Source organism: Musa acuminata, chromosome BXJ3-9 (assembly GCF_036884655.1).
Source record: "Musa acuminata AAA Group cultivar baxijiao chromosome BXJ3-9, Cavendish_Baxijiao_AAA, whole genome shotgun sequence".
NCBI lineage: Eukaryota > Viridiplantae > Streptophyta > Magnoliopsida > Zingiberales > Musaceae > Musa > Musa acuminata.
Genome location: NC_088357.1, coordinates 731,414 through 756,203, shown reverse-complemented (window position 1 = coordinate 756,203; position 24,790 = coordinate 731,414). Strand labels below are relative to the sequence as shown.

General features: G+C 35.3%; 2 protein-coding genes across 3 annotated transcripts; one reads left to right on the top strand and one right to left on the bottom strand.

Annotated features, from left to right (window-relative positions):
• Window positions 1-711: 711 nt before the first annotated feature.
• LOC135649968 (transcription factor bHLH137-like) lies at window positions 712-1,881 on the bottom strand. Its single transcript, XM_065168973.1, has 6 exons — window positions 1,612-1,881; window positions 1,389-1,514; window positions 1,247-1,312; window positions 1,097-1,165; window positions 938-1,009; window positions 712-825 (listed from the first exon to the last, which is right to left on the bottom strand). The coding sequence occupies exons 1-6, from the start codon at window positions 1,879-1,881 to the stop codon at window positions 712-714; spliced, it is 717 nt and encodes a 238-aa protein (XP_065025045.1).
• Window positions 1,882-10,241: 8,360 nt separating this feature from the next.
• Window positions 10,242-24,627, top strand: LOC135648920 (probable alpha-mannosidase At5g13980). Of its 2 annotated transcripts, none has more exons than XM_065166939.1 (29): window positions 10,242-10,505; window positions 10,590-10,673; window positions 10,758-10,846; window positions 11,010-11,184; window positions 12,069-12,188; window positions 12,268-12,354; window positions 12,430-12,501; window positions 13,799-13,912; window positions 15,325-15,425; window positions 15,516-15,609; window positions 15,713-15,880; window positions 15,962-16,051; window positions 16,678-16,743; window positions 16,853-16,909; window positions 17,352-17,568; window positions 17,858-18,003; window positions 18,267-18,335; window positions 18,461-18,520; window positions 18,623-18,694; window positions 19,961-20,008; window positions 20,128-20,247; window positions 21,922-21,987; window positions 22,193-22,305; window positions 22,426-22,510; window positions 22,864-22,974; window positions 23,041-23,136; window positions 23,896-23,943; window positions 24,076-24,144; window positions 24,217-24,627. In XM_065166939.1, the coding sequence occupies exons 1-29, from the start codon at window positions 10,290-10,292 to the stop codon at window positions 24,439-24,441; spliced, it is 3,078 nt and encodes a 1,025-aa protein (XP_065023011.1). In that variant the 5' UTR covers window positions 10,242-10,289; the 3' UTR covers window positions 24,442-24,627. The 2 variants fall into 2 exon arrangements, with proteins under 2 accessions (XP_065023011.1, XP_065023012.1); XM_065166940.1 differs by having other exon boundaries at window positions 10,243-10,505; window positions 17,864-18,003.
• Window positions 24,628-24,790: the final 163 nt, after the last annotated feature.

The window sequence follows — 24,790 nt, the reverse complement described above, 5'->3', positions numbered from 1 at the left end:
CATCATATCTTGATCCTTTTCTCCCTCACTCTCGTAATTTATTGGTTCCATCTTTTGCTACAACTGGTGGTACATGTCGAGCAGTGATTTAGAGACTACAAGGGGGATACCAACTTTTGTTTGTGAATTATTATTATTCGAAAACCTTACAAGCTCTTATTCCTTTTGAAATTGCCACCAGTGGTAGCTCACATTCATTGGAGTCAAAAGTGTCAGAGACAATGCAAGTGCTCAACAGATCACAGTGCAAAGTGCAGTTGGTTTAACTGATGTAAAGTACATATCTGATTCAACTACCATTAAGTTTGTGTACTGATGAGGATACAAGTAGGTGTAAAAGAGTTCAGCTGTAACGATATTAAATAGAATTTCTCTGCAAAGGAAATCCCAGTGGATTATTATATAGGTAGCCTTCACCATTATGTCAGTGTCTTGTGGACTGCAGAGAAAAATATTGAAGATTTCAATCATTTCATTATTATATCTCTCTACATAAATAGGTTTTTTTCTATAGTGTAAAGTTTTGGGAATTTGTGTAGCATCATCCCACCGAGTACATAAATTTGTGAAGCATTCCTCGCAGATGAAGTAAGTTGTATCTCGCACAGGAAGAGAGAGAGAGAGAATAGTATTCTGAGAATGGTCACTGGAGTAGCTTGATCATCTGTATGTTGGTGGTTGATGATGCATGATGTGGGTGGCTTCGAGGTTTTACAGAGGATCTTCAATATTCTCTACCGAAAAGAGCAACATGTCGTCGAACTCCATCTCATCGAGACACCTTTGTTCTTGTTCCAGATCTTGTCTCCTAAAACTGCTATCATCCTGAACCAGATTGATTGATACGAGTGTCGTCAGGGATAAGGTTATAATGTATTATATATAACCTTCTGAAGAAAACAACCAAGATTAGAGGTAGAAATGGTTCTTCGCCTACCTCTGGTTGCCCACTCAAGTAACCAAGGTCATGTAACATGGGACTCAGCAAAGCAAGCTTCGTCGAGAGAAACTGGAGAGTGGTAATTTGTTGTCAGATAAGAAGAAAGAATTAAGGAAACCATATATGTGTATGTGTATGCATCATCATCTTGATCACCTCAACTTGGTTTTGTAATGATCGCACATAGTTGATGATCTCATCCAGGATGAGTGCTTTTCCCTTCATCTATCCAAGGCACATTTCAGCTATTAGCAGTGATGTGGAGAGAGGGGATTCGATGAAAAGATTGGTGGGTACACAAGTCACCTGGTGGCAGCCAGGAACAAGACCTTGCAACACGTCCATCCTCTCACTAATCTTCTTCCTTCTGACCTGAAAACACATGATACGGCATATGGTTAGATCTTCATTCGATCTATATGGCCAGCAAAATGCTACGTGTGGATACCCTTTCTGCGAGGCTGTGGCTATCAGTCGCTTCGCCTCTCCTCGCTCGCACATGAATGACATCGACAGGCGGCTCCGACGCTTTCTTGCCATCTACTTTAGGCTTTTTCTTGCTTTCCATCGCGTCCTAACAAGCCACCAATCTCATGCAACAAGTCATGTGGAAGCAATAAGGAGCTATGAACAGTCCATGGAAACCAAATGCCACATGCATGCACATGTACCTGAGACTTGCCGGTGATCAAGCGAGCTCCAGCCGCGCTAGGCTTCCTTTTCCTCTCCGCACAACCTGGCTGTGATCTTGGGATCTCATCACCCTGGGGTTCATCTAGCACTGGTGAACGACCGATGCATGGAGCTCTGGAGCAGTCGTCGGAGGTACTGCTGCCGGTGACTTGGGTTCTGGCATCAGTTGCAGAGATCTTGGGGTTGGCTTCAAACCAGGGGTAGCAATCGATCTCTCCAAGATGCTGTGGGCAGATGGGCATCTCCATGTTTGAGAGGCAAGCAGAGTCCAAAATGAGATGGTAGTCTTGACATGAGAAGGCCATCATCTGAAGCTGTGAGAAAACCAAGAAAAGAAGGAAGGCAGTGTTGCTGGGTGGGTACAATGGCAGCACACACTGAGAGAGAGAGAGAGAGAGAGAGAGATCGCTTGACTGGTCTTGTCAACAGCTTCTCTCCGAAGGTGTGCATTAAATAGAATCAAACCCATAGTGCCATCGACGCAACAATTTGTCGTGCTCATTTAATGACCAAACTTGCATGAAAAATATGGCGAAATGGTTCGATTAAATAAGTATTTGGTTGAATTAGTAGAAAATTATTTAGGTTTTTTTTTTAGGAGAAATGCTCCTATCTTCAGAATTTATTTTTTTTATCTATTACCTAAAATATTTTTTTACTTTCACTCAACCACGTTTTACTCTTTTTCTATAGACCGATGCAAATCGATTCAATTATAATAATTTGTACTATGCTATATGATTTTATAATATTTTTATCACTATAAAGAATATATTATAATGTAGTGTAAATGTATTATGTTAAATTTTATAGAAACATAATGTTTACATTACTTTTACACTTAACAATGTGTAATAGTGTTTCAAGTAATATTAAGAAAATATTATAATATAATATAATATTTTCATACTACGTTATAATTTTTTTTATATATAAAGATGCCAGCTATCTTAGTTGCTAAGGGCTTAAATTTTATGGACTTAAATTTTACCTTCGTCGTAAAAAAAAAAAAAAAAATCTAATATTACTGAAAACACTATAATTATATCGATTCACCCTACCAAACAATCCATAGGAAAAAGAAGAAAAAAAAAGGGTAAGTAATTGGGATATTTTAGATATTAGATAAAAAAAAAGAACATTCTTACGAAATTTAAAAAATGAGGCCGTTTCACTAAAGAAAATATTTTTTTAGAAATTCGTCCAATATATTATTATTATTATTATTATTATTATTATTATTATTATTATTATTATTATTATTATTATTATTATTATTATTTGTCAAACTTAACATGCTTTTAATACTACATTAATCCTTAGGAGACTGAAAGATCTTACCCCATTTCTTGATATCAAATTCAAGATAGAGGCTAGTCGAAGAAATCCATCGAACATATAATAAAATGATTCATATGCACACAAATAAAACATGCGCAGATATCAAATTAGATCGCTTTTACTATATATAGAGTAGCAGCCATCAAAATTTTATGGTCAGCAAAATTTTGGCTTTTAATTTTTCTATTTTACCTGTTTATATTCACATTCGACTCGGTTTAATCACTTTCTCATGTTGGTTGGTTATGATTGATCATCAAAGAATAGTTCAGCAGAGTGAATCATAAGAAATATTCATGATTAAATAAAATTTATTGGACGATATTCTAAGCTCGTGCTTTATAAATTTTCGAATAAGTTTTCGAATCCTTTAACCTCTGTCATATAAAAATTTAATACAAGACATCCTTAAGTTGGTTTAGTACGTAACCATCATATATTTTAGATTGAAAATCTATACTGAAACTTTAAATAAGTGAGTCGAGGATACCATCATCACTTAAGTATGTTTTAGATTAAAAATTTATATTAAGGTTTCAAACAAGTGAGTCGAGTATACCATCACTATTTAAGTATAAAAATTTATTCGATGAAGTTTTAAACTCTAATTTAATCATGAATGTGACATTATACAAAATTGATTTTTTTTTTCTAATTTTTTTCCAAGAACAAAGTAGTTGCCAACATGTTACATGCACTACAATTTTTTATGAGTACTATCGGGGATCTATTTTTGTTATGTTAGTTTAGGTTACTTGTTTTATTTCCTTGCGTATGTGTCCAAGTCACATGTAAAGAAAGAATATGGTTGACCATATGTACCTTACTCTTAACATAATATTGAACCATTTATACAAGTAGTACCAAAAATCTCCACTTTGGTTTCATATTTTTATCATAAATCATCTCTTAATTTGTGTTTTTTTGGGTTTAGTTGAAGAAATTGAGATCGATTCGACTAATCCAATTCAATAATATAAAAAAAATATAGTAGGATGAAATAAAATTTAAATTTTAATAGAAGAAACTTATGATACTTCATGTTAGCTTAATTAGGCGTACACTCGGGTTGATGTGTGATCAACCAATAACACTTAAATTAACTTTTACATGCTTACATGTTCTTTGGCATGGTGACAACATATCATTCTAAATTTTATATCTTAAATATTAGATTGATAGTAGCGTACAATACTCACTTATAAGAGTCGAAGGTTAAAGATCTCATATGATGAATTTTCGAATGTATTAGCTAGTCTAATCGATAAAGACTCTATTAAATCATGTGTAATTAACAAAAGTTGTTGTCAACAAAAGTTAGTAATCTTTAGAAGGTTCGAGATGGATAATTGTAATTTTGAACGAAAGGATAAAATATTATGTTACTCGACGTGGGCACATAAATCTTTGGAAGGTTCGATATTGATGTTTGCATGCAGTTTTGAATGAATGGATAGAATAATAATAATATGTTACTTCACATGGGCGCCAAAAATATAAATAAGAGTTAAGGGACAACGTGAAGCTTCTCTTTCGATTGTCTCATCCAAACATAAAGAAGGTGAAGAGGAGGAATCTGACGAGAAATATTGAAACAGCTCATCCAAAAAATTGAAATCAATGCCAATACGTACCTCCATTTTCGTAAGTGCTAAAGTTAGGACAGCTTCGATATATATATATATATATATATATATATATATATATATATATATATATATATATATATATATATATATATATATATATATGTTAGAAGAACACCATAGAAATCCTTCCCGTGATAGGAGTCAGATGTCATGTTGGGTCCATCTACGTACTAAAAAAAGATCAATCATTGTCCGGTGAAAAAGAGTTCAATCGAGACAAATCTTCTCTTTATATGCAACACAACAACAACTTCTCATCTTCGCATATTCTTCCTAGATATGTATCCATCTTAATTTCCTTGCCTAACTCAGCGATATAGGGACCAAAATATTCTCTACCTCATAGTTTTACTCATAATATGGTGCGATTATGGGCATTAATATTGTTAAACGATACAAGCCATAGCCACATACATGTCAAGCGAATCAAAAACAAAGATTTGATCGGTGATAGTAATTCATTCTATTAATGTTCATTATCCTCTTAAAAGCACATTAAGTATATATATACATAGATGGAGATAGAGGATATATTATAATATAGGTTAGTAGGCTAATCATTATTAAAAATATTCATATGTGTAGGATAAAAAAAGATAATCTAAAAAAAATCGTATTTCTATTGTTATGAATTGAAAGACTCTATGTCACATATATTTAATTTTTTTTTTCCAGCTTCTTGTTTTTTTTATTTATATTAGAATTAATATATATTAATTTTGATCGATTTGATATAGGTTTTTTTATAATTTATTTCATCAATCCATATCATTGCATCGATCAATTATCAATTCGATATGTATCGAGTTACACTGAACCATATTGAGTATATCAGCAATACATGATATATTAGATATACGTCAGATTAGTAAATATCATTAATATCGAATGGTACAATAAATCTTAAATTTATTATTATTTGATTTCAAATGATTATCTTCTTAGATTAATAATTTATAAGATAATAAATTACTCTTTTAATAATAAATGAGAGAACATATTATATTATGTTGATGGATCGGTCTATCTCATCGGATCCATACGCGACAATAACACGTTAATATTTGAATGGGAATCAAATAAAAATAAATAAATGCGTGCACGGCCATTCACCAACGCACGTGAATCCCATGGCATGGTTAATCGGCGCGTGCGGTCAACTATGGCAGGCAGAGATGGCGCGACTCGCTGCCACAATCCTGCAACGATACGCCTCTTGGAAACGCGTCCGTCCAAAATACTGGGTAACGACAGCGGTGTCGGAAGCGCGTTTCCGGCGTGCTCGACAGCCTTAATGATCCACTCGAGCTTCGGATGAACCACACGTCCCGACGCAATCTATCCGATCTTTTGTTTGTAGTGCATTGGGTTGTCGTATGAAATGTGATCCATCGTAGTTTCTCTCCCTTTGATTCCGTGGAATGATCAAATTGTATCGTCGATCATCAATCCACTTGTTCTTTCACGTGTGGATCGAGATAAAAGATCTTTTAATGAAAAAAATATAAATCTTCATTCGTCACCCATCACGGGAGTGTCAAACACACACCTGTATACAATGGATCGGAAGCTTCGGCTCCGTATGACTACTCGTTCTTCGACCTAATCGACACTATGGTTCGTGTGCCAAAACATTGCTTCGCCTGCATCGAAATCAAAGCTCGTGACCATTAAAAGAGATGACCAAAAATAGAAGGTGTCCACACTAACATGCCATTTGTTGGTATGTTGAATTTAAATAAGCTACATGCCATTTGTCAGTACTTCTCATACTTTTGAAAGATTGTACAGAGTCGAACAGTTGGGAATAATGTTGTGTGTTTGTCGAGATGAGATGAATAGAAGTCATCGATCTCATCAAGAACAAAAAAGAATACTTCACTTAGTTAGAAGAGATTAAGAAGACTCACAGCAAGAGGATATTTGAACTATGAAATATGGATGATGAATGACTACTACCTCTTTCTTATCACAGATACACGATTGTCTTCGTTTGCTTCTTTCTGTAAGGATAGAACTGAAAGAATGATATCAGCTTCATTCATATTTTATTGAGATGAGATGAAGAGAAGTCATCGATCTCATTAAGAACAAAAACAATAATGCTTCACTTAGTTAGAAGAGATTAAGAAGATTCACAGCAAGAGAATATTTGAAATATGAAGATGATGAATGACTACTACTACTGTTACTTTCTTATCATAGGCACATAATTGTCTTAAATGTTAGATTATGTGACCCTATTTAATTAGTTAAGATATATTATAAATATTATTTGATTCTGATTCTGAGGAATTCTCCTAATAACTTATTTTAGATTCTCTGCTCTCGCATATAAATAGATAGGACCTTTAGGGGACTAAGTGAATCATCTGTGTGTATTTGTGTGCATCTGAGTAGCATCTCAGAAATTGAGAGATTAAGATTTTTCTCTCAATCTTTCTCTCTCATAATCCCCTAATCCATCAATCTAGGTGGTCCTATGAAAAGATAGGAAGAGAGGAGAAAGATCTAGTTCTCCTTGCAAATCCTTGTAGATTGATATTTCAGATCCGAATATGAAGCGTTTGTAGATCAGATAAGGTTTATTTTTCTGAACAACAAGAAAAGGTACGTATCGTAATATTGTTTGATTCAATTTATTTGATTTTAATCTTTATATAAAAGTTTTTTCGCATTACAGATAGCATGATTATAGATTTTATACAAACAAAAAAAAACCTCTACGAAACTAAGATTTCCACCTGCCCCACTCCTGCCAAGACTAGAGAGAAACTGAGATGCCTGAAGATAGATATAGCATGAAATGGGATCTTTTGCTTCCCTATCATGCAAAGAAAACGGTTTTCTGATGCTTATAATAAATGGATAAAGATGAATTATTGTGAGTAGAAGAAAACACCTTAATCATAATATAATCAAAAAAATAAGCGCAGAAGGAACGTCTCATTAATCGCATCCCTCCAAAGAACCCCTGTAAAATTATTACTGAATGCTCCCATCCATCACGTTCTAAGAAAGGCCGGCGAAGAAGAAAGAAAATAGAAACAAATTATAAGCTGCAGGAAACAAACAAGAGAGGTGAGGAAACTCTTTGTCAGCAGACCGACCCCATTGTAGTGTAGCAAATCCGCGAAGTAGATGTTATACCGAGAGAGGACGGCCCGTTCAGTACAGTCGCCCTGACGTTGGACTGTGTTGAGCACTGGTGGCGATGCGTCATCATCTTTGCAAGGAGAAACAGCAGCCTCATCTCGTCGTCGTCGTCGTCGTCGTCCGCGAGCTGCATCAAAGAAACACATGCACTGATAACTGATACTGTTGTCCGACGATTGAGCACACTGTACTGTCTGAGTGTCGCCGACGCTGCTTCCATCTGTTCGTCTCCGTACGGTAAGTCTTGCGTCTGTTCAGCGCACACGTCAATGATTTCTTTTGTCTTTATATATATATATATATATATATATATATATTGACAATTATTTATTTCATATAACCACTAAAAATAATAAAATATAATTTTATTAAATATAACTCCACAATTATCAAAAATATAATCCTTTGCTTCATGCATCTCACAACTCCTTGTTTGGTCCAAAATATGAATCTTTTGGTTGACATAAATACATTAACATAAATATATGTTTATGTTAATAATGTGTATAAAGAGAAAATATAATGAATCTATGATGGTGAGCAACTTTAGGAAGAAGACATCAATATGGACGAAACCACATAGTGTGTCATTTACAACAAGCTTGTTTGAGAGATTACTAGGTAATTTGATATATTCTGATACCGCTCACATGATGATTACATGACAATCGTCAGCAGCCATATCAGTACCAATAAGGAAGTTCGAGATTGATGTGGTACACTACAATGATGTGACATGTCGGATTCAGACAAGATGATCGTTTGCTCCCACGTTGTTCGGCGTTGTGCAAGACGATGCTACATAGTACAAAGCTACTTCGAAAAGCTTAGAACAAAGTCGTGTAATGCAGATTCATACAGGTCGGCCAGTGCTTGTACGGGAGGTATAAGTCGATCGCCTGAGGAGTCAATTGTTATTAATAGATCTCGTATGATTGACTCTTGTTCGTAGGTATAAAAGTCGACCCCTTGACTGATGTCAAGAGGAGAACCTTGAATACTTCGACTCCACATAACCCAACTCAATGTTGACTTAACCTTTAGAGGGGTTGAGTCAGAAAACCCCTCTCCTGACTCTAACCTTTGTGCAGAGATTCAGTGAAAAAAAAGCAATAACCAGTTGAGGGAGAGATCACACTCGGGGGGTGACGAAGCTTTGACTTGACTCGACCCACCCCGACTTGACTCATTCTGTTCAAGCATCCATATGGGTGACTATGCATACTCGGAATCGAACTAAGTCGTGTTGACGCATCGACAACAGCATGAGGTTCCAACACTAGGTGAATGTATGTTTGATCATTAGAAGATTGCAACAATTGGAGATTCTTCAAGTCGAAGACGAATGCAGCTCGACGACTAAATTCGAGATCCATCGATACATGCAAAACCCAAAACCCAATTCCAAACCAGAGAGCGGCTCAGACACGAAACAATCTGGCTTGAATCACATCTCAAACCATCAACGCTTCTCGTTTAGAAGAACATTATTATCTGTGAGTACAGTTTGCTCTTATCTTGGCGCTCTCATTGCTGATTAATAGCCATGTCATGTGAACTTTTCTTGGGAAACAAAAACTGCAAAATTATATCAATTTATTTACAAGAATCCACTCTCATATATTTTCTTTCCTCGTCTATCATAAAAATCGCATATTGAACTTAATATTATTTCCATAATTTGTAAGAGTACATGATCTTTTTCCTTCAAAAACTTCCGAAATTTAATGACCATTTGAAGAAACAGAAATCAAACATCATTGCATTACGAGTTTGATGATTCGTCCATCTTTTTCATTTATGTGCTGCTTTTTTGTTATTAAATAAGCGTATTTGGCTGATTCCACATCTTTTGGTTCTTCTCCTCCTCTCATCGCGGACTAAAACATTTCTACTCCTTCCGCCTGCTCGTTTTCATACCTGCCTTGCCATTGGAGGAACCTGATCGGTATCCAATAAAATGCCAGGTATGTTTCGAGTAACTGTCGACGGAGGGAAAATAACTTTTTGTTCGTTTACGAAGCACGATTATGGCAAACAGGACGATGGCAAAAATTTCTCCGCGTCTCATGACCCAGACGTCGGATCATACGTTAATAACAAGACAGAAAACATATAAGAATCTAATGAAAGTTCAGCACGTCGTCCTTTAATAGCCGACGAAATCTCTTCTGTCGAATCAGAAGCCTGTTTCTGTTCTCTTCAGAACAGTAGATCACACAATCACTGATTTCCGGGCCAAGCCTTATCCAGCCCACCAAACAGCATCTGTTACCTCCTCGAGAACACGACGAGCTTGTAGTACCACTTACGTGGCGATAAACCATTGGATTCCCGTCACCTTTGAGATTTGTGCAACATCAGTGCCCAAACTTGGGACGGAACAGAAAACCAACGTTAACCTCTGCCTCGATTCCATCGTACCGCTGTTCCTCTTCCCTTTTACCCCACTCCCCTCTATATGCCACTTCTCTGAGGTAAATGCTCTCTGTTGCTCCCCGCCGAAGTCCATGGCGATCGATCATCCTCACCGCCGTACGCGGCTTTCCGCCTTACTCTTAGTCGCGCTGTGGTCACTGGCGGAGTCCAAGTATATCGCCTACAACACCACGCAACGGATCGTCGCTGACAAGCTCAACGTCCACATCGTAGCCCACACCCACGACGACGTCGGGTGGCTCAAGACCGTTGATCAGTACTACGTCGGCTCCAACAACTCTATTCAGGTCCCTTCCTCCTGATTTCTTGCACATTTAAGTGATTTCCGAATGATCCCGGCGTGAAATTTTTTATCCCCGTGTGGTCCGTAGGGAGCATGCGTCCAGAACGTTCTTGATTCGATCATTCCCGCGCTATTGGCGGATAAGAATCGCAGGTTCATCTATGTGGAACAAGTGGGTCGCTATTTCATTGCCTTGGTTCGGTTTTGATTTGGGATTTTGGGGTTCGTGGAAGACTTATGCTCGAAATGAATACAGGCGTTCTTCCAGCGATGGTGGAGGCAGCAGAGCGACGAGATTAAGAATACGGTGAAGGAACTCCTTAGCTCCGGCCAGTTAGAATTCATGTAAAGACTTCTTATTTTTTGTTTCTTTTGGCAGTGTTAATTTGATGTGGATCATTGTTATCGTGAATTCATCAAGGCGTCTCTTTTGTTTTTGCTATTTCCTCTTTTTCTAAATTATGGTGAGTAGTTTTACAAATTAAAATTTCACCTTTTCTCTTTGAAGAAATGGTGGGATGTGCATGCATGATGAGGCTGCAGTCCATTACATTGATATGATTGATCAGACAACCCTTGGGCACCGATTTATCAAGCAGGAATTTGGTATAATACCTAGGATTGGTTGGCAGATTGATCCCTTTGGACATTCTGCCGTACAAGCTTACTTGCTTTCTGCAGAGGTAACATTTTGTGATTGACATCCATATCTAGCTTTCTGCTTTACTTCCATGGATATGGTCCATCCGTGTTAATGTTTTTTTCACCCTTGTGGTGACTGATGAACTCGAGCTAAGATAACTTCTCTTCCAGTATTACTTATCTGTTATAAGTTCTTCATATATTGCTATGATGCATATATGCTATTTGTTTCTAGCTTCGAATAACAGTTGTTTCCAATATTAACTATAGCCAAGATTTTGATGCAGAGCATGTGAAATTCAAAGTGATATCTATTTTTTCTGTTTGTATGGTTTATAAATTGGTAGAAGCTTGATGCTTTTCTATGGTTACTAAAAAGATTTATTACAGAAATAATACTGATAGATATCGTTCCTGATTCTTTGGATAAAAGGAAGAACATTGATTAAATAACTAGTATGATAACTCCTACTCGAGCTTCTCACTATGCTTCGATACTAGGTAAACTCTGATACCAATTATTAGACCCTTGCTTGATGGGATCTGATAATTGGCATCAGAGTCGACAATGATTAATAATTACTTGATTATTAGTTAATAACAACCGATTTGTGCTCAACGAATTTGTCATTATTGGTTAATAACAATTAATAATACCAATTATCGGTTGTTATTACTATTCTCACTAATTAATAATGAACTCTTCTTTTGTAAGTGCATTCTTCAATGTCATCATCTAAAATATGACAAGCATTATATCATTTCTTTATATGAAGAATCAAGAATGTTGATATGTCTATCAATTTAAAGTCGTGCTATCCTATCTAAATGATATGTTATTATATATAAAATAAAAGCTATAGTCTTTTTTCATTTCAGACCCTTGCATGATATTTTTCTTTGAAGAGGCTTTAATAAATTGCAGGTTGGATTTGATGCTCTTTATTTTTTTCGGATTGATTACCAAGATCTGGCAAAGCGAAAAGACCTGAAGAGTCTTGAGGTTATATGGCGGGCTTCTAAGTCCCGTGGCTTGTCTGTGGATGTGAGTCTATTTTATTCTTGCACCTGATTATTTCATTATTCTGTTTCTCCTTCGTGCCTTATTATGTTTCTTTCTTTAGATTTTCACTGGTATATTCCCAAAGAACTATGAACCTCCCCCAGGTGGCTTTTACTTTGAAGTAAACGATGATTCTCCTGTAATTCAGGTAATTTGTTTGAATGGTATTTAAGTGTCTCGGTGTTTTTAGAGTATCTGATTATTGTATTTCTTTCTAATGAAGGATGACCCTCTTTTGTTTGATTACAATGTTCAAGAGCGTGTTGATGATTTTGTTGCTGCAGCTCTATCACAGGTAGTGTTATCAGCTTGGTGGTTCCATACTTTCTTTATTTCTTCTCTAACCTTTTTTTTGAAGTTCCTTAGGATAACCAGAACTTAATTTGCTGCACTATTTGAAGTACATAACTATATGCAGACACCAATTCATGGCTAGTCCAGTTATGATTATGTGTCTATTTGTTATGTGAAACAGGTTTGCTAATTGAAAATTCAAAATTGAGGTACTAAGATTTGTCTGCCATTGCAGAACCTCAAACTCCAAATTTTTGGTTTTCTGTCATATTTGATCACCTGGATATTTTGATATTTCAGGACAGTTCAAGATACTCTTTAAACACGTTAATGCACTTTGTATCATATCTGTATTTACACATCTGTCATAAAGAAGATATAACACAACATTTTCATGAGCTTTTTTTTTAAATGATATAATCTGTCAAATTAATTGTTGACTATATCCACAAAATCTTGAATGCCTATACTATCATTTTATGATGTGTGCTAAATTTTAGTTCCCATGTCCTTTGTATAATTGACATATTAATATGCCATCCCATTTTATTTATATGAAACTTTGACATAGAAGCCATGTCATGTAGTTTAAAATAGTTTGTTATTTTCTGGTTGTGAATACAAATCATATTTTATCAGTTTTCATTACTTACAACTCGTGGTAAATTCCATCTCTTTTTTCAAACAATCTACAATACTTCCATCAGATGCACAAGTCAAGGAGCTTAATTTAGATTTTTTGCTATAAAGTTTACGTTGTGTTCGTTATCAAGATTTATTGTAATCTTCACTAACAATGTAGTAAACAATTTCTATGGCCTATCAAATTTTACATGCTAGCAATATATAGTTGCAGGAAATTATCAGTTAAATGACAACTAATAACGTGTATTTTCAGGTTTACATGCACGTCTGAATGTGTAAACAAGAGTGTCTTTGTTCAAAATTCATTGTTAAATTGATGGTTCGTCTAGACCCCTCAGATATATGAAACTTATGCTATAGGCTAAGGAATGTTGCATTTTTCAACCACTTCTTTTTCTTAGCTAGGTAGCAATATTCAGATATTGTATGCTCTGCATTTTCTTGTCCAATGATTGTTGTGATACAGTATTTTTCTGTGCCATGTCATGCTCTGATTAGTACGTTCCACCATAGTACATTATGCACGTGTAGGTATTTTACACACCAACTTATATGTGTTACCTATACTTGCATGAGATATTGTAGGTAGTATCATGTACAATTTAACTTGTCTCAGGAAGCAAGCTATTAAAAGGTTTGTTTTATATTTTCAGGCAAACATTACCAGAGCAAATCATATAATGTTTACCATGGGGACAGATTTCAAGTACCAATATGCAAACTCATGGTTTAGGCAGTTGGATAAATTCATTCATTATGTCAACAAGGTATTTTTTTTCTGATATTATAAAGAAAATGGCTTGTTGAGTTGTAATTTCTTTAGATATTGCTATTTAGAAAAAAAATTCATTTCTTACATTCTTTCCTTTTGTGATTATTCCTTTTTATATATTATGAGATGTCATGATCTAATGTTTCTATTCACTAGTGTGTAACGAAAGAGTTATTAGACCCAGTGTCTGCCATACCGAATCGTACCGCCCGGTATGGGCGGTACGTACCGGTCCGACAGGACAGCGGTACGCGGATCGCCCGGTACCGGTCCGCACTGTAGCAATGCTACAGTGCTCGGTACACCGTACCGTACCGGTATCGAGCCCAAGTCGAAATACCGGTACGGTACAGTATTGCGAACCTTGATTAGACCTTGGTTGCCTATGTTTATTCTTGACCATAGCCATGAAATGTACAATTATTTTTATAATTGTATCAACTAGTGTGTATCATCTATGTTTATTTCTATATCATATTTTAATCACCAATATACCCTTTAAGGGCTTAATTTTGCCCTATTTTCATATTTTATGTTTAAAATCCTAGACCCACTCATTTATGAAACTGATATGCAAAAAAAGTCAAATATTATTTGTCATATACTGTTTATTATTTTGTCCATTCAACGTAACTATGTTCTCTTGTTTATTCTTAGAATTACTAAAATTGCATCTCATATATTCACATATTTAATTAAAAACCTTTAGTTTCTGAGGATTACCTCCATAGCTCAAGTTTATAATTAATTTCACTAAGGCTCTCATAAACTAAGATAATATAATCACTAAATAAAATGCATCAGAGAGGTCTATTATGTTAGTGATTACTAAGTTCATCCATTATCAATATGAAAAAGTAAGGACTTAATGCAGATCCTTATCGTAATCCTATACTAATAGGAAACTAACTATACACAGTCCCTATAGTTCTAACACGAGTAGCTACATTGTCATACATCTCTTTAATAACATTAATATAATTAATAGATATACCTTTGTTTTCTAAAACCCAACATAATAAATCTCTAGAAATCTTATCATAGGCTTTCTCTAAGTCAATAAAAATCATATACAAATCTATCTTTTTCTCCCAATACTTTTTTATTAATAACTTTAATAAATAAATATCTTTTATGGTTGATCTTCCAGGCATAAACCCAATTATATTTTCAAAGATATTTGTTTCAAGTCTTATCCTACTTTCAATAACTCTTTCCTAAAGTTTCATCATATGGCTCATGATTTTAATTCCTCAATAATTTGAATAATTTTATATGTCATTCTTGTTCTTGTAAATTGATACTAAAAAACTCTTTCTCCATTCATCAGACATCTTTTTATATCCTTCTCTCTCTCTTTAAAAAATGTGAGACACATTAGTTGAGCTTTTTTTCTCCATGTTTTAGGATGGGCGGGTTAATGCCTTGTATTCTACACCTTCCATCTATACTGATGCAAAATATGCGTTGGAGGAGTCTTGGCCTCTGAAGACTGGTGACTTCTTTCCGTGAGTGAAATGCTTGAAAATCGTGGAAATGTTATCAATTGTCTCATATAGTTTTTCTTTTATGTGACAAATTCATTCCTATCCATTCAGTTATGCAGATAATCCAAACGCATACTGGACTGGATACTTCACCAGTAGGCCAGCCATAAAAGGTTATGTGAGAATGATGAGTGCTTATTATCTGGTATGTAGAACACCTTAAGTTTCGTTTTGTATTCTACATGTAGCCATTTCAAATTTTTGCTCTGCTGATGAGAACATGCCTAACTTTGTGGTAATATAATCAGGCTGCTAGGCAATTAGAATTTTTCACAGAAAGAAATAGTTCAGGCTACACTACTGACAGTCTAGCTGATGCTCTAGCTATTGCTCAACATCATGATGCAGTCACTGGAACAGAGAAGCAGCATGTAGCAAATGATTATGCAAAGCGACTCTCTATAGGCTATTCAGAGGTTACAACATCAACTCATGTTAATGCAGTCTGTTAGTAATTATAAGATGGGAAATTTTTTGATATTAAATGGTACTTACAGGCTGAAAAGCTAGTTGGTGCTTCTCTCGCTTGCTTAACTGAGGCAATATCAAGTCCTGGTTGTTACAACACGACAACAAAGTTTGAACAGGTAAACTTCTTTTATTCTTGCTAGGTGATTCCAATTGTTCATGCTACTAATCCTCTTAAGTCTTATCTTTCTGCATATGTGCATCTCATTTAGATTTTATTAGAATGCTCGGGCTGTTGACTATAAAACAATGTCAGATATGGCAAATGAACATTATTTTCCTTCAAAATTTTAGCTCTAGATAGTTATAGTGGACTAAATACATAATTCTCGAATTTGTTCATCGAAGTTCTAAATATCGGCATGCAAGCTATGTTCACTACTACATTAAGAGTATTTACGTTAGTAATCACACAATTAGCCTGCTATTGTGATTTTTCATCTACGGTAGACATACTATGATGTTGGTTCTGAATAAGAGAATAACAAAGCACATGAATTACTGTAAATCCTGTGGCTGTTTCACTACCTATATAGTTTATTGTTCCAGTGCTATGTTTTTCAGTAACTATGTAGTTTATTTCACTAAATCAGCAGAATTGATGCGCTTATTTAGTATATGCTTAAGAAAAGCATTTTTTTACATGTCCCTCCACCATGAAACAGTACAAAAATAAATTGTAGGGTCATTTTCACAATTTGTTTAAGAAAATATTCAAGGGATATTCTTTTTCTCTTCTTTTCAGTGTCCTCTTCTGAATATAAGTTATTGCCCACCATCTGAAGTAGATTTGTCTCTTGGAAAAAAAATGGTAAGTTCTAATATCAAATATTTTTCTATGATATTTCTTCTGGTTATGTCTTATGGAAAAATCTTTTTTTTTGGGGTTCACGTGTAATCCATAAATCTATTATTTTTAGATTGTTCTTGTCTACAATTCTCTTGGATGGAAGCGGAATGACATTATTCGTATACCTGTAAGTAAATATTCTTCCCTATTACTCATCCTTAACTGATGTATTTCTTTATTTTTCTAGTCATTTCCAAGTCTACTAGAATCTTTTAGAGAGATGAAGCTTCAGATTTGGATTGAATTTCTTAGTTCATACATTAGCATGCCAGTGCAACCTTGCCTACATCAGTTTTGATTATATATGTTCCTTGTACTATTTATCACTTTTGCCTGTAAGGAAATTGTTGACCCATACATCACCATATATCGATTTTACCAATATATCGATTTCTCATAACAACAAAAGACAATGTCATACTGGGTGCAGATGATCTACTTTGTTCCTTTTCTTCAAAACACCATGTAAGAACTGGGACTAAATGGATTCTGTCCTAGGAAATTGCAAGGAAGGTATTGCAACATCTCTTGAATTTTAAGAAACTTATACGTAATTGTACTTGTTGCAGGTGATTAGCGAATCTATTGTTCATGATTCTGACGGAAACGAGATTGAGTCTCAGCTTTTGCCTTTAGCAGATGCTACAATCAACTTACGAAGTCACCATGTCAAGGCATACTTAGGCATTTCTCCGAGTATCACACCCAAATTTTGGCTTATTTTTGCAGTATCAGTACCGCCTCTTGGTTTTAATACATACTTTGTTTCAAGTACAAAAGGAAAAGGTAAAGCTATCTATTTGCGAAGTTATTTTTATGTTTATAGAATACTGTACCGTATCATTGTACTGATCAACTGTCGGTATGATACATACTGAGGTATACCGAGTTGTACCGAGTATATTGACACATGGTACACTAAGGTGTACCGACGTAACTCCCGTACCGGTCCTCTATTGGACCGGCACATATCACCTGTACCGAGCTGTACCGAGCGGTACAATACGGTATTGCAAACCATGATTTATACACATTTTAGAGACATGAAATGTATCTGAACTATCTGCTGAAAAAGTTGCAGGTTCAGTTGCTTCAGTATCAACCTTTTACTCATCAGAAGAAAGTAAGAGCAGCAACATCGAAGTTGGAAAAGGAAAATTAAAGCTTCTGTATAATGTGAAAGATGGAACACTCACTCATTACTTGAATAGCAGAAGCTTGGTATGTTTGATGGTAGAAGATGGGTGTTTTATCGATCTTTTTATGGTTATTTATTTTCTCTCTTAGTTTTTGAGGTTCTACTAACTGTCATATTGCAGTACAAGTTCGCTTTTAGATCTGATATTTGAAATTTGACACGGAAAATCATGATACCGTTCTTGTAGCTTTCCAAGCTTATGGTTGTGTTGTGAATATTCAGTAGCATTTGATTTTTATTTCTCTGTAAAGCTTTCCATGTCCCTAATTGGTGGTCTGTTTTCAAGGTAAAAGCAAGTATGGAACAGACATACAGTTACTACTCTGGTGACAGTGGAAGCGGTAATGATCCTCAGGTACAAATCCTTGCTTCAAGTTATAAGTTCTTTCTCATATAAATTTGTGATGTTTAATAACTTAATTTATAACCATGGCTAACATTATGGATAATTTCTCAAGAAACTTGTTTTAATTGTTGAAGGCTTCTGGAGCATACATATTTCGCCCAAATGGTACATTTCCCATAAAGCCTGAGAAGAAGGTACTTATTTCTTTTTAGATAATTTGAATTATCCCATGTATCAAGAGTTTGTCAATGTAGTAAATGTCTCCTAAATATTCATATATTATCTTATTTCTCAAGACACCAACCACAATTGTTCGAGGATCTATACTAGATGAAGTGCATCAGCAGATCAATCCATGGATATATCAGGTAACAAGTTTTAAAATTTTGGTGAATCCTATTGTAATAATTAGTACAAGAACTACATTAGATATCTATGCTGGGTGTATCTATACATACCTGCATCTCTACTGTTTATTGAAACTTCTATACTTGTGGGTCATAGAAAGCCTTATCAGCCAAACCATTTTTAACAAACACACACACACACACATATGTATGTATTTTTTTTGCTTTTTATGTAGCAGCTTGGTATAAAAAATAAAATACTTGATAAATAATAAAAATTCACTTGCGGCATTTGGATGGTGTGCTAACTTGCTGACTCTACCTAATGGAATTTAAATTCTTTGGAGTGGATAGGCACCTTGAAATCATACCGAATGTTCTTGAAGTTGATTTGGATATTTTCAAAATTTGAATTGTGTAGACATCTATAAAGAGGTCAATTAAACTGCCGGCTTGCTAATCTCGGAAGGAACCAAATGATGAATTGTATCTGAAGGACTCATATCCATTACAACTTTCGACTATTTGGAGTCGCCTTTTGTAATGGGCTTTTAAATTAATTATATTCTCTTTTGGGTAAAGAAAACTGAATTCCTGTCTCTATTTTATTTTTTTGCTTTTTCTGTACCAGGGATCCTTTTATCTTTCTGTCCAAAAATCCCAGTTCTCCTATTATCATGACAGCTAACCTTAACATTACATATATGCACTGATCAAGATTTCATAAAAATAAAAAACAAGACACTGGCATAAGTCCTCTCTGAAACAATTGTAATCTGTGCACTTTTAGTGGACTTAGATGAACCATATAATGAATGCAACATCCTGTAGTCATGTATCTGACCGAATTCTCTCCAATTTGCACTCCTCTGGACTCAAATATCATCTGTTCTGCATTTTTGTTTCCCATATCAGATAATTGAGAATCATGTGAATTTAGAGTAGTTCAGTTTTTCAAACTACATAGTCAAAACTGAATTAGAGATAACATGGGAACATAAGATTGGCAATAACAAAATTAAGACTCATTATGCTTGAATGGCATGCTTATCATGTTTCCACACAAGTCTTTCTATGCACCCTATATGTATTGGAATTAAATAAGAATCTTAAAGTTCTATGGTTCCGTGAAGAAGACATAGTTATCATGTTTCCACAGAAATTTTTGTATATTTTCTGTACACGAATGGAATTAACAAGAGTTTCAGGAAAGGCTAAACAGTTTAGGTATGCTGACCAACACAAATTTCACTACTCAACTAGTAAATATGGTATCTCTATGTGCAGGTTTCCAGGGTTTACAAGGACAAGGAGCATGCAGAAGTGGAATTTACAGTAAAGAATTTTTTATTAGAGCTTTTAGGGTTCCTATGTTTTTCACAATTAATACCTTACCTAGTGCTCATGCTGGTTGTTACTAATGAAGATCTTACACTGATATATGGTCATGTTAGGTCGGGCCAATACCAGTTGATGATGAAATTGGGAAGGAAATAGTGACTAAAATTACAACAGGCATGGCGACGAATAAAACATTCTACACAGATTCCAATGGACGCGATTTTATTAAAAGGGTATTTGTGCTACATAATTTACTATATTTTTCAAGTGTTACCAAAGAATTACATTATATTGGCATGTTAAACTTTGGCTTGAAGTTGACCGATGTTTAATATGTCTATTTCTTCATATTTGCACTTCCAGTGAAATGTGTATATGATTCATTCAGAGTAAATGAGAAACAACCAATAAAAGTTACTTTCATATATTGACGGCACATGAGAAGTCTTGGGATGCCTTGAAAATATGCAATTGTATGTTCTTATAATTTATCACTTTCTATTTGATTTGATTTTTCTCAACTGGAAGAAATAGAAGCACATCTCGGACTAGCTGGTCATTGCCAGATGCAATTAAATATACGAGCATATGTAGAGGTCTTTTTTGATAACCATTCAGACTCTTTTAATTTTATTTATCTGAAATAGTTGTTGCAGGTTTAATGGAGCAGCTTATACAAAAAATTGTTTTATGTTATTCATGCTTCATATGCCCTGTAAACTGCCACTACTTTTCATCTTTTTTGGTGTGGTGGAAACTATGGATTCGATTGCCAAAAGTTTATTGTTATTCCCAGGTTCATAGAATTATAGATCATAAATTTCTTGTGTCAGTGTTGCTCTGTGAACCAATGATCAGACAGATCAAGGTTTTAAACTATGGATCAATGTTGTACTAATACACGTATAAGTTTGAACTAGAGAGAAAGAGGGAGAGAAGAGGTGAGGGTTGCTGCAGGACTATTATTTCTAATTTGAATAAATTTCATTAGTTTAGGGGTATTTTGAATATGTTGTAAGATGCCACATGGCAATATCTCCAATGTTTCTACTTTAGTTCCTTGATCCTTTGGTTGCTTAAGGAAACGAAAAAGGATGTCAACGAGGAAAAACATGTAAGAAATCAAAACTTGGTTTGATTGAAAATTACAAATCTTGATTAAAGATTTCACTTGTACAAGATGTTTCCATCATCCTTTGTAGATAAAAATCTACAAACTAAATCTATCATTAAAAAGAAGAACGGTCTCCAAAACAAATGTATCAAGGACTTGACACTCTCACCAAGGCATGGGCTAGGAAGGGTGAATCTGTGTTCAGTATTGGTCACCGGTTCCATGCCGGTCCATGATCGGACTGGTATGGGTTTGGTCTGCCTCGTGTACCATGTGTTCAGCATACCACAATATTGTTGGGAAGGGAAAAGTTGGGAGGAAGAAGGAAGAGGAAGTGATGTATTGGAGCGAGGAGCATACAGTCAGCAGCATGCAGGCGACGATGGGTGGAGAGCAGACACAAAATTCCTTGCAAGGAGTCGCATTGCAAACCCTGGTTAAGGTTGTAAGAAAAATTATATATATATATACACACACACACACACCTGTTGCTGGTTGATGGTCAGACTGATAGATACTGGATGAATCATACCAAACTGGTTGGTTTTGCAATCGATGATCTTAAGCTGTAAGAGGATATTTTCGTGACTTGAGCCTTAGTAATCCAGGTCACAGAACGACAACCTTACCTTGGTCATTATCAATGCTTTTTTAAAGTGTTTATTCACTGCTTTCATGGCTTTTCCAGTTCTTGTTCCGGTGCGTTGTTTATAACCTCCATAGTAGAATTTATGATAGCAGCATTCATGAGAAGAGGCTTTCTCACTGTATTAGAATCTTACATCATCTGCAGGTCCGAGATTACAGATCAGATCTGGAGTTACAAGTTAACCAACCTGTTGCCGGAAACTATTACCCTGTAGGTTTATGGTTCAGATGAACACTCCTGTCCTTTTTATTTTTCTTCTGAAACTTAAATGAGGTGTCTAATAGATGTTCTTTTCATGTAAATAGAGTTATTCTATGAGGATAAAAGTAAAAAAAGATGAGTGGAAACTGGGTAGCATATTATATATTATTATCTTTAAATGGACAGGCTTTATATTCGTATTGTGCTATTTCAGATCAATCTTGGAATTTACATGCAAGATGATAGCACAGAATTCTCAGTACTGGTAGATCGTTCGGTTGGTGGTTCTAGCATACTGGATGGGCAAATTGAGCTTATGCTTCATAGGTAAGTTAACATAAGATGAACAAAGTACTTCAGTTGAAATCAGACGTGTTTTTTTATGTGACATTCAATTTATATAACTAGACTGATTTTATGTTTTATTTATTATTGTATATTGTACAGGAGATTGCTCTATGATGATGGTCGAGGTGTTGGGGAGGCACTAAATGAAACAGTTTGTGTCAATGGTGAATGTGCAGGACTAACAGTATGTATATATTGGTTGTTATTTGTGCATGCTTATCATTTTTTAATCAACCTTTTGAACTTATTGATGGCTCTTCGAAGAGAGAAATCTTGATTGAATGACATGGTGGAATACTATGAGATTGTAGTAAATTTGCTTGAATTTGATTTGTCTAGGAGGAAAATACTCTGTCGTTTTGGTTGAATTTCTTACTAGTGGATATTTTCATAGAATATCTAGTTTCTATTACTTGTTCAGCGTCAGAAACAAACTTTTCGTATCTGCACATACCATCTAAATCAAGGTACTTATGCCAAGTGAAAAGCTTTGCAGGTAATTTACATGGAAGCTTAATGGGTTATCAATTTTGACAGGTTCAAGGTAAATTTTATGTTAAAATTGATCCGCTTGGAGAGGGATCTAGGTGGCGTCGGACGTTTGGCCAGGAGATATATTCTCCTCTCCTTGTAGCATTCTCGATAGAGGTAATACAGCGTCTAGTACCTCGGCTTATAAGTTTGATGCAGGTTCACCATTTTTGTTTTCTCCAGGATGGTGGTAATTGGACAGGATCCCATACTGCAAATTTCTCAGCAATGGATCCCTCCTACATCTTGCCAGATAATGTTGCACTGATCACTCTTCAGGTATGTGACTTTTCTCCAAAAGATCCTTCCAGAGGCGACCACAGCAAACATTTAATTCTGATAAAATTGAAGCAAAGATGCTTATTGAGTTCTGTATCTGCATGCTTTTTTGTTACATTTTACTTTCTTGTTGTTAATATATTACTAAGCCAACTTGAAGAATATTTCTAAACTAGTCTGAAAATTCTAAATGATTGCAATTTACCAATGTTACTGGGATCTCAATCTCTAAATTGGGGCAAATTACTAGTGTTTAGTGTTTGGTGCTTGTCATTTTCTGGCACAAAATAAAGTACCTTGCAACCATGTTGGGGATTTTGTCAGATATGCACATTGTTGACGTTATCTTACGTAGTACACATTAGACTCTGCCTATTGTAATTGTACATGTGAGATTTGCTCTAACAAATTAATGATTCGACAATTTTCTTCCAATCTCTTTCGGTTATCCATAACATAACTGTTATGAATACCCACATGCAAATGCACATTGTGTAACCGAAATAGTAGCGTCCTTGTTACATTTGAGATTTAGATCAACATGGTATCATCGGTGGTCTGTGATCATTGGAAATCTCCGAAAGCCAAGTCCAGAAGCTGAAATGAAGAGGCTAATTACTTAACAGGACTAGATCATTGTGGTTTAAGTTGTGGTTACTGGTAGTTTTAACATGTTCAGACTGATAGGCAAGTGATCTCCATGTTTTTTTTGTTCTTCTCTTTAATATCTTATTTTTCGAAAATTTAATATGCTGTCAGGAACTTGAAGATGGAAATGTTCTCCTTCGGTTGGCACACCTTTATGAGGTATTATTTCTCTTATTTCCCATTACAATATGTCATTCAAGTAGTGGATTCTTTCTACCTGTGCATGGAATTTAGTAGGACTTCCAAGTCAAGTCTATTCCTAATTTGTTTTGTTCATTTGACAATGTAAAGGTGGGAGAGCATAAAGACCTCTCTGCAATGGCCTATGTGGAGCTTAAGAAGATGTTCCCAGTGAGAAAGGTAAAGGAATTCAACTAAACTGATTTTCTAAAGAGCAATTATAACATCATTTCTGTGATTCTGCTATTCCAGATTGGCAACATAATAGAAATGAACTTGTCTGCTAATCAAGAGAAGACTGCAATGGAGAAAAAGAGACTGAAATGGAAGACAGAGGGTTCTTCTGGTGTTGAAACCATTGCGAGAGGAGCGCCTGTCGACCCTTCCAAGCTGGTTGTGGAGCTTGCACCAATGGAAGTCCGCACATTCTTGATAAAATTCGATTATATTTCCTTTGCCAAAATTGGTGATAGTTGAAATGTGTAACTCAAACCATCATCGACTTTAATGTAGACCCATGTTGCTAATAATGCCGAGCCTGAGAGCATAATCTTATTTCACTAGCTTTTCACCAAATGTAACATGCTCTGGGTTCGTCCTGTCCCATATATGTTCTAGCACTTTTCTAGTCGAAAGTAATTTGTTCGATCGGGATTGTAACTGTGTTTTGAGTTTCTGAAGATAAAATATGGGGTTGTACTTTTCATGGTAATATTTCTGTATATAATTTCTGTAATTTGATTGATTTTGTTGTTTACTAATGAGCTTTTTCTTCCGATTGCCGGTTTATCGTCTTGAGAAGACCATCCAGGAGGAAAGGATTGGA

Bases quoted from the DNA above. Each gene is read 5' to 3' on its own strand.
- LOC135649968 (XM_065168973.1), bottom strand. From the start codon at position 1,881: ATGGAGATGCCCATCTGCCCACAGCATCTTGGAGAGATCGATTGCTAC. The intron at 1,166-1,246 runs GTGACTTGTGTA...TGCCTTGGATAG, and splicing joins TTGTTCCTGGCTGCCACCAG to ATGAAGGGAAAAGCACTCAT. The intron at 826-937 runs GTAGGCGAAGAA...AATCTGGTTCAG, and splicing joins ACTTGAGTGGGCAACCAGAG to GATGATAGCAGTTTTAGGAG.
- LOC135648920 (XM_065166939.1), top strand. From the start codon at position 10,290: ATGGCGATCGATCATCCTCACCGCCGTACGCGGCTTTCCGCCTTACTC. The intron at 18,695-19,960 runs GTAACAAGTTTT...CTCTATGTGCAG, and splicing joins TCAATCCATGGATATATCAG to GTTTCCAGGGTTTACAAGGA. The intron at 22,975-23,040 runs GTAATACAGCGT...TGTTTTCTCCAG, and splicing joins TTGTAGCATTCTCGATAGAG to GATGGTGGTAATTGGACAGG.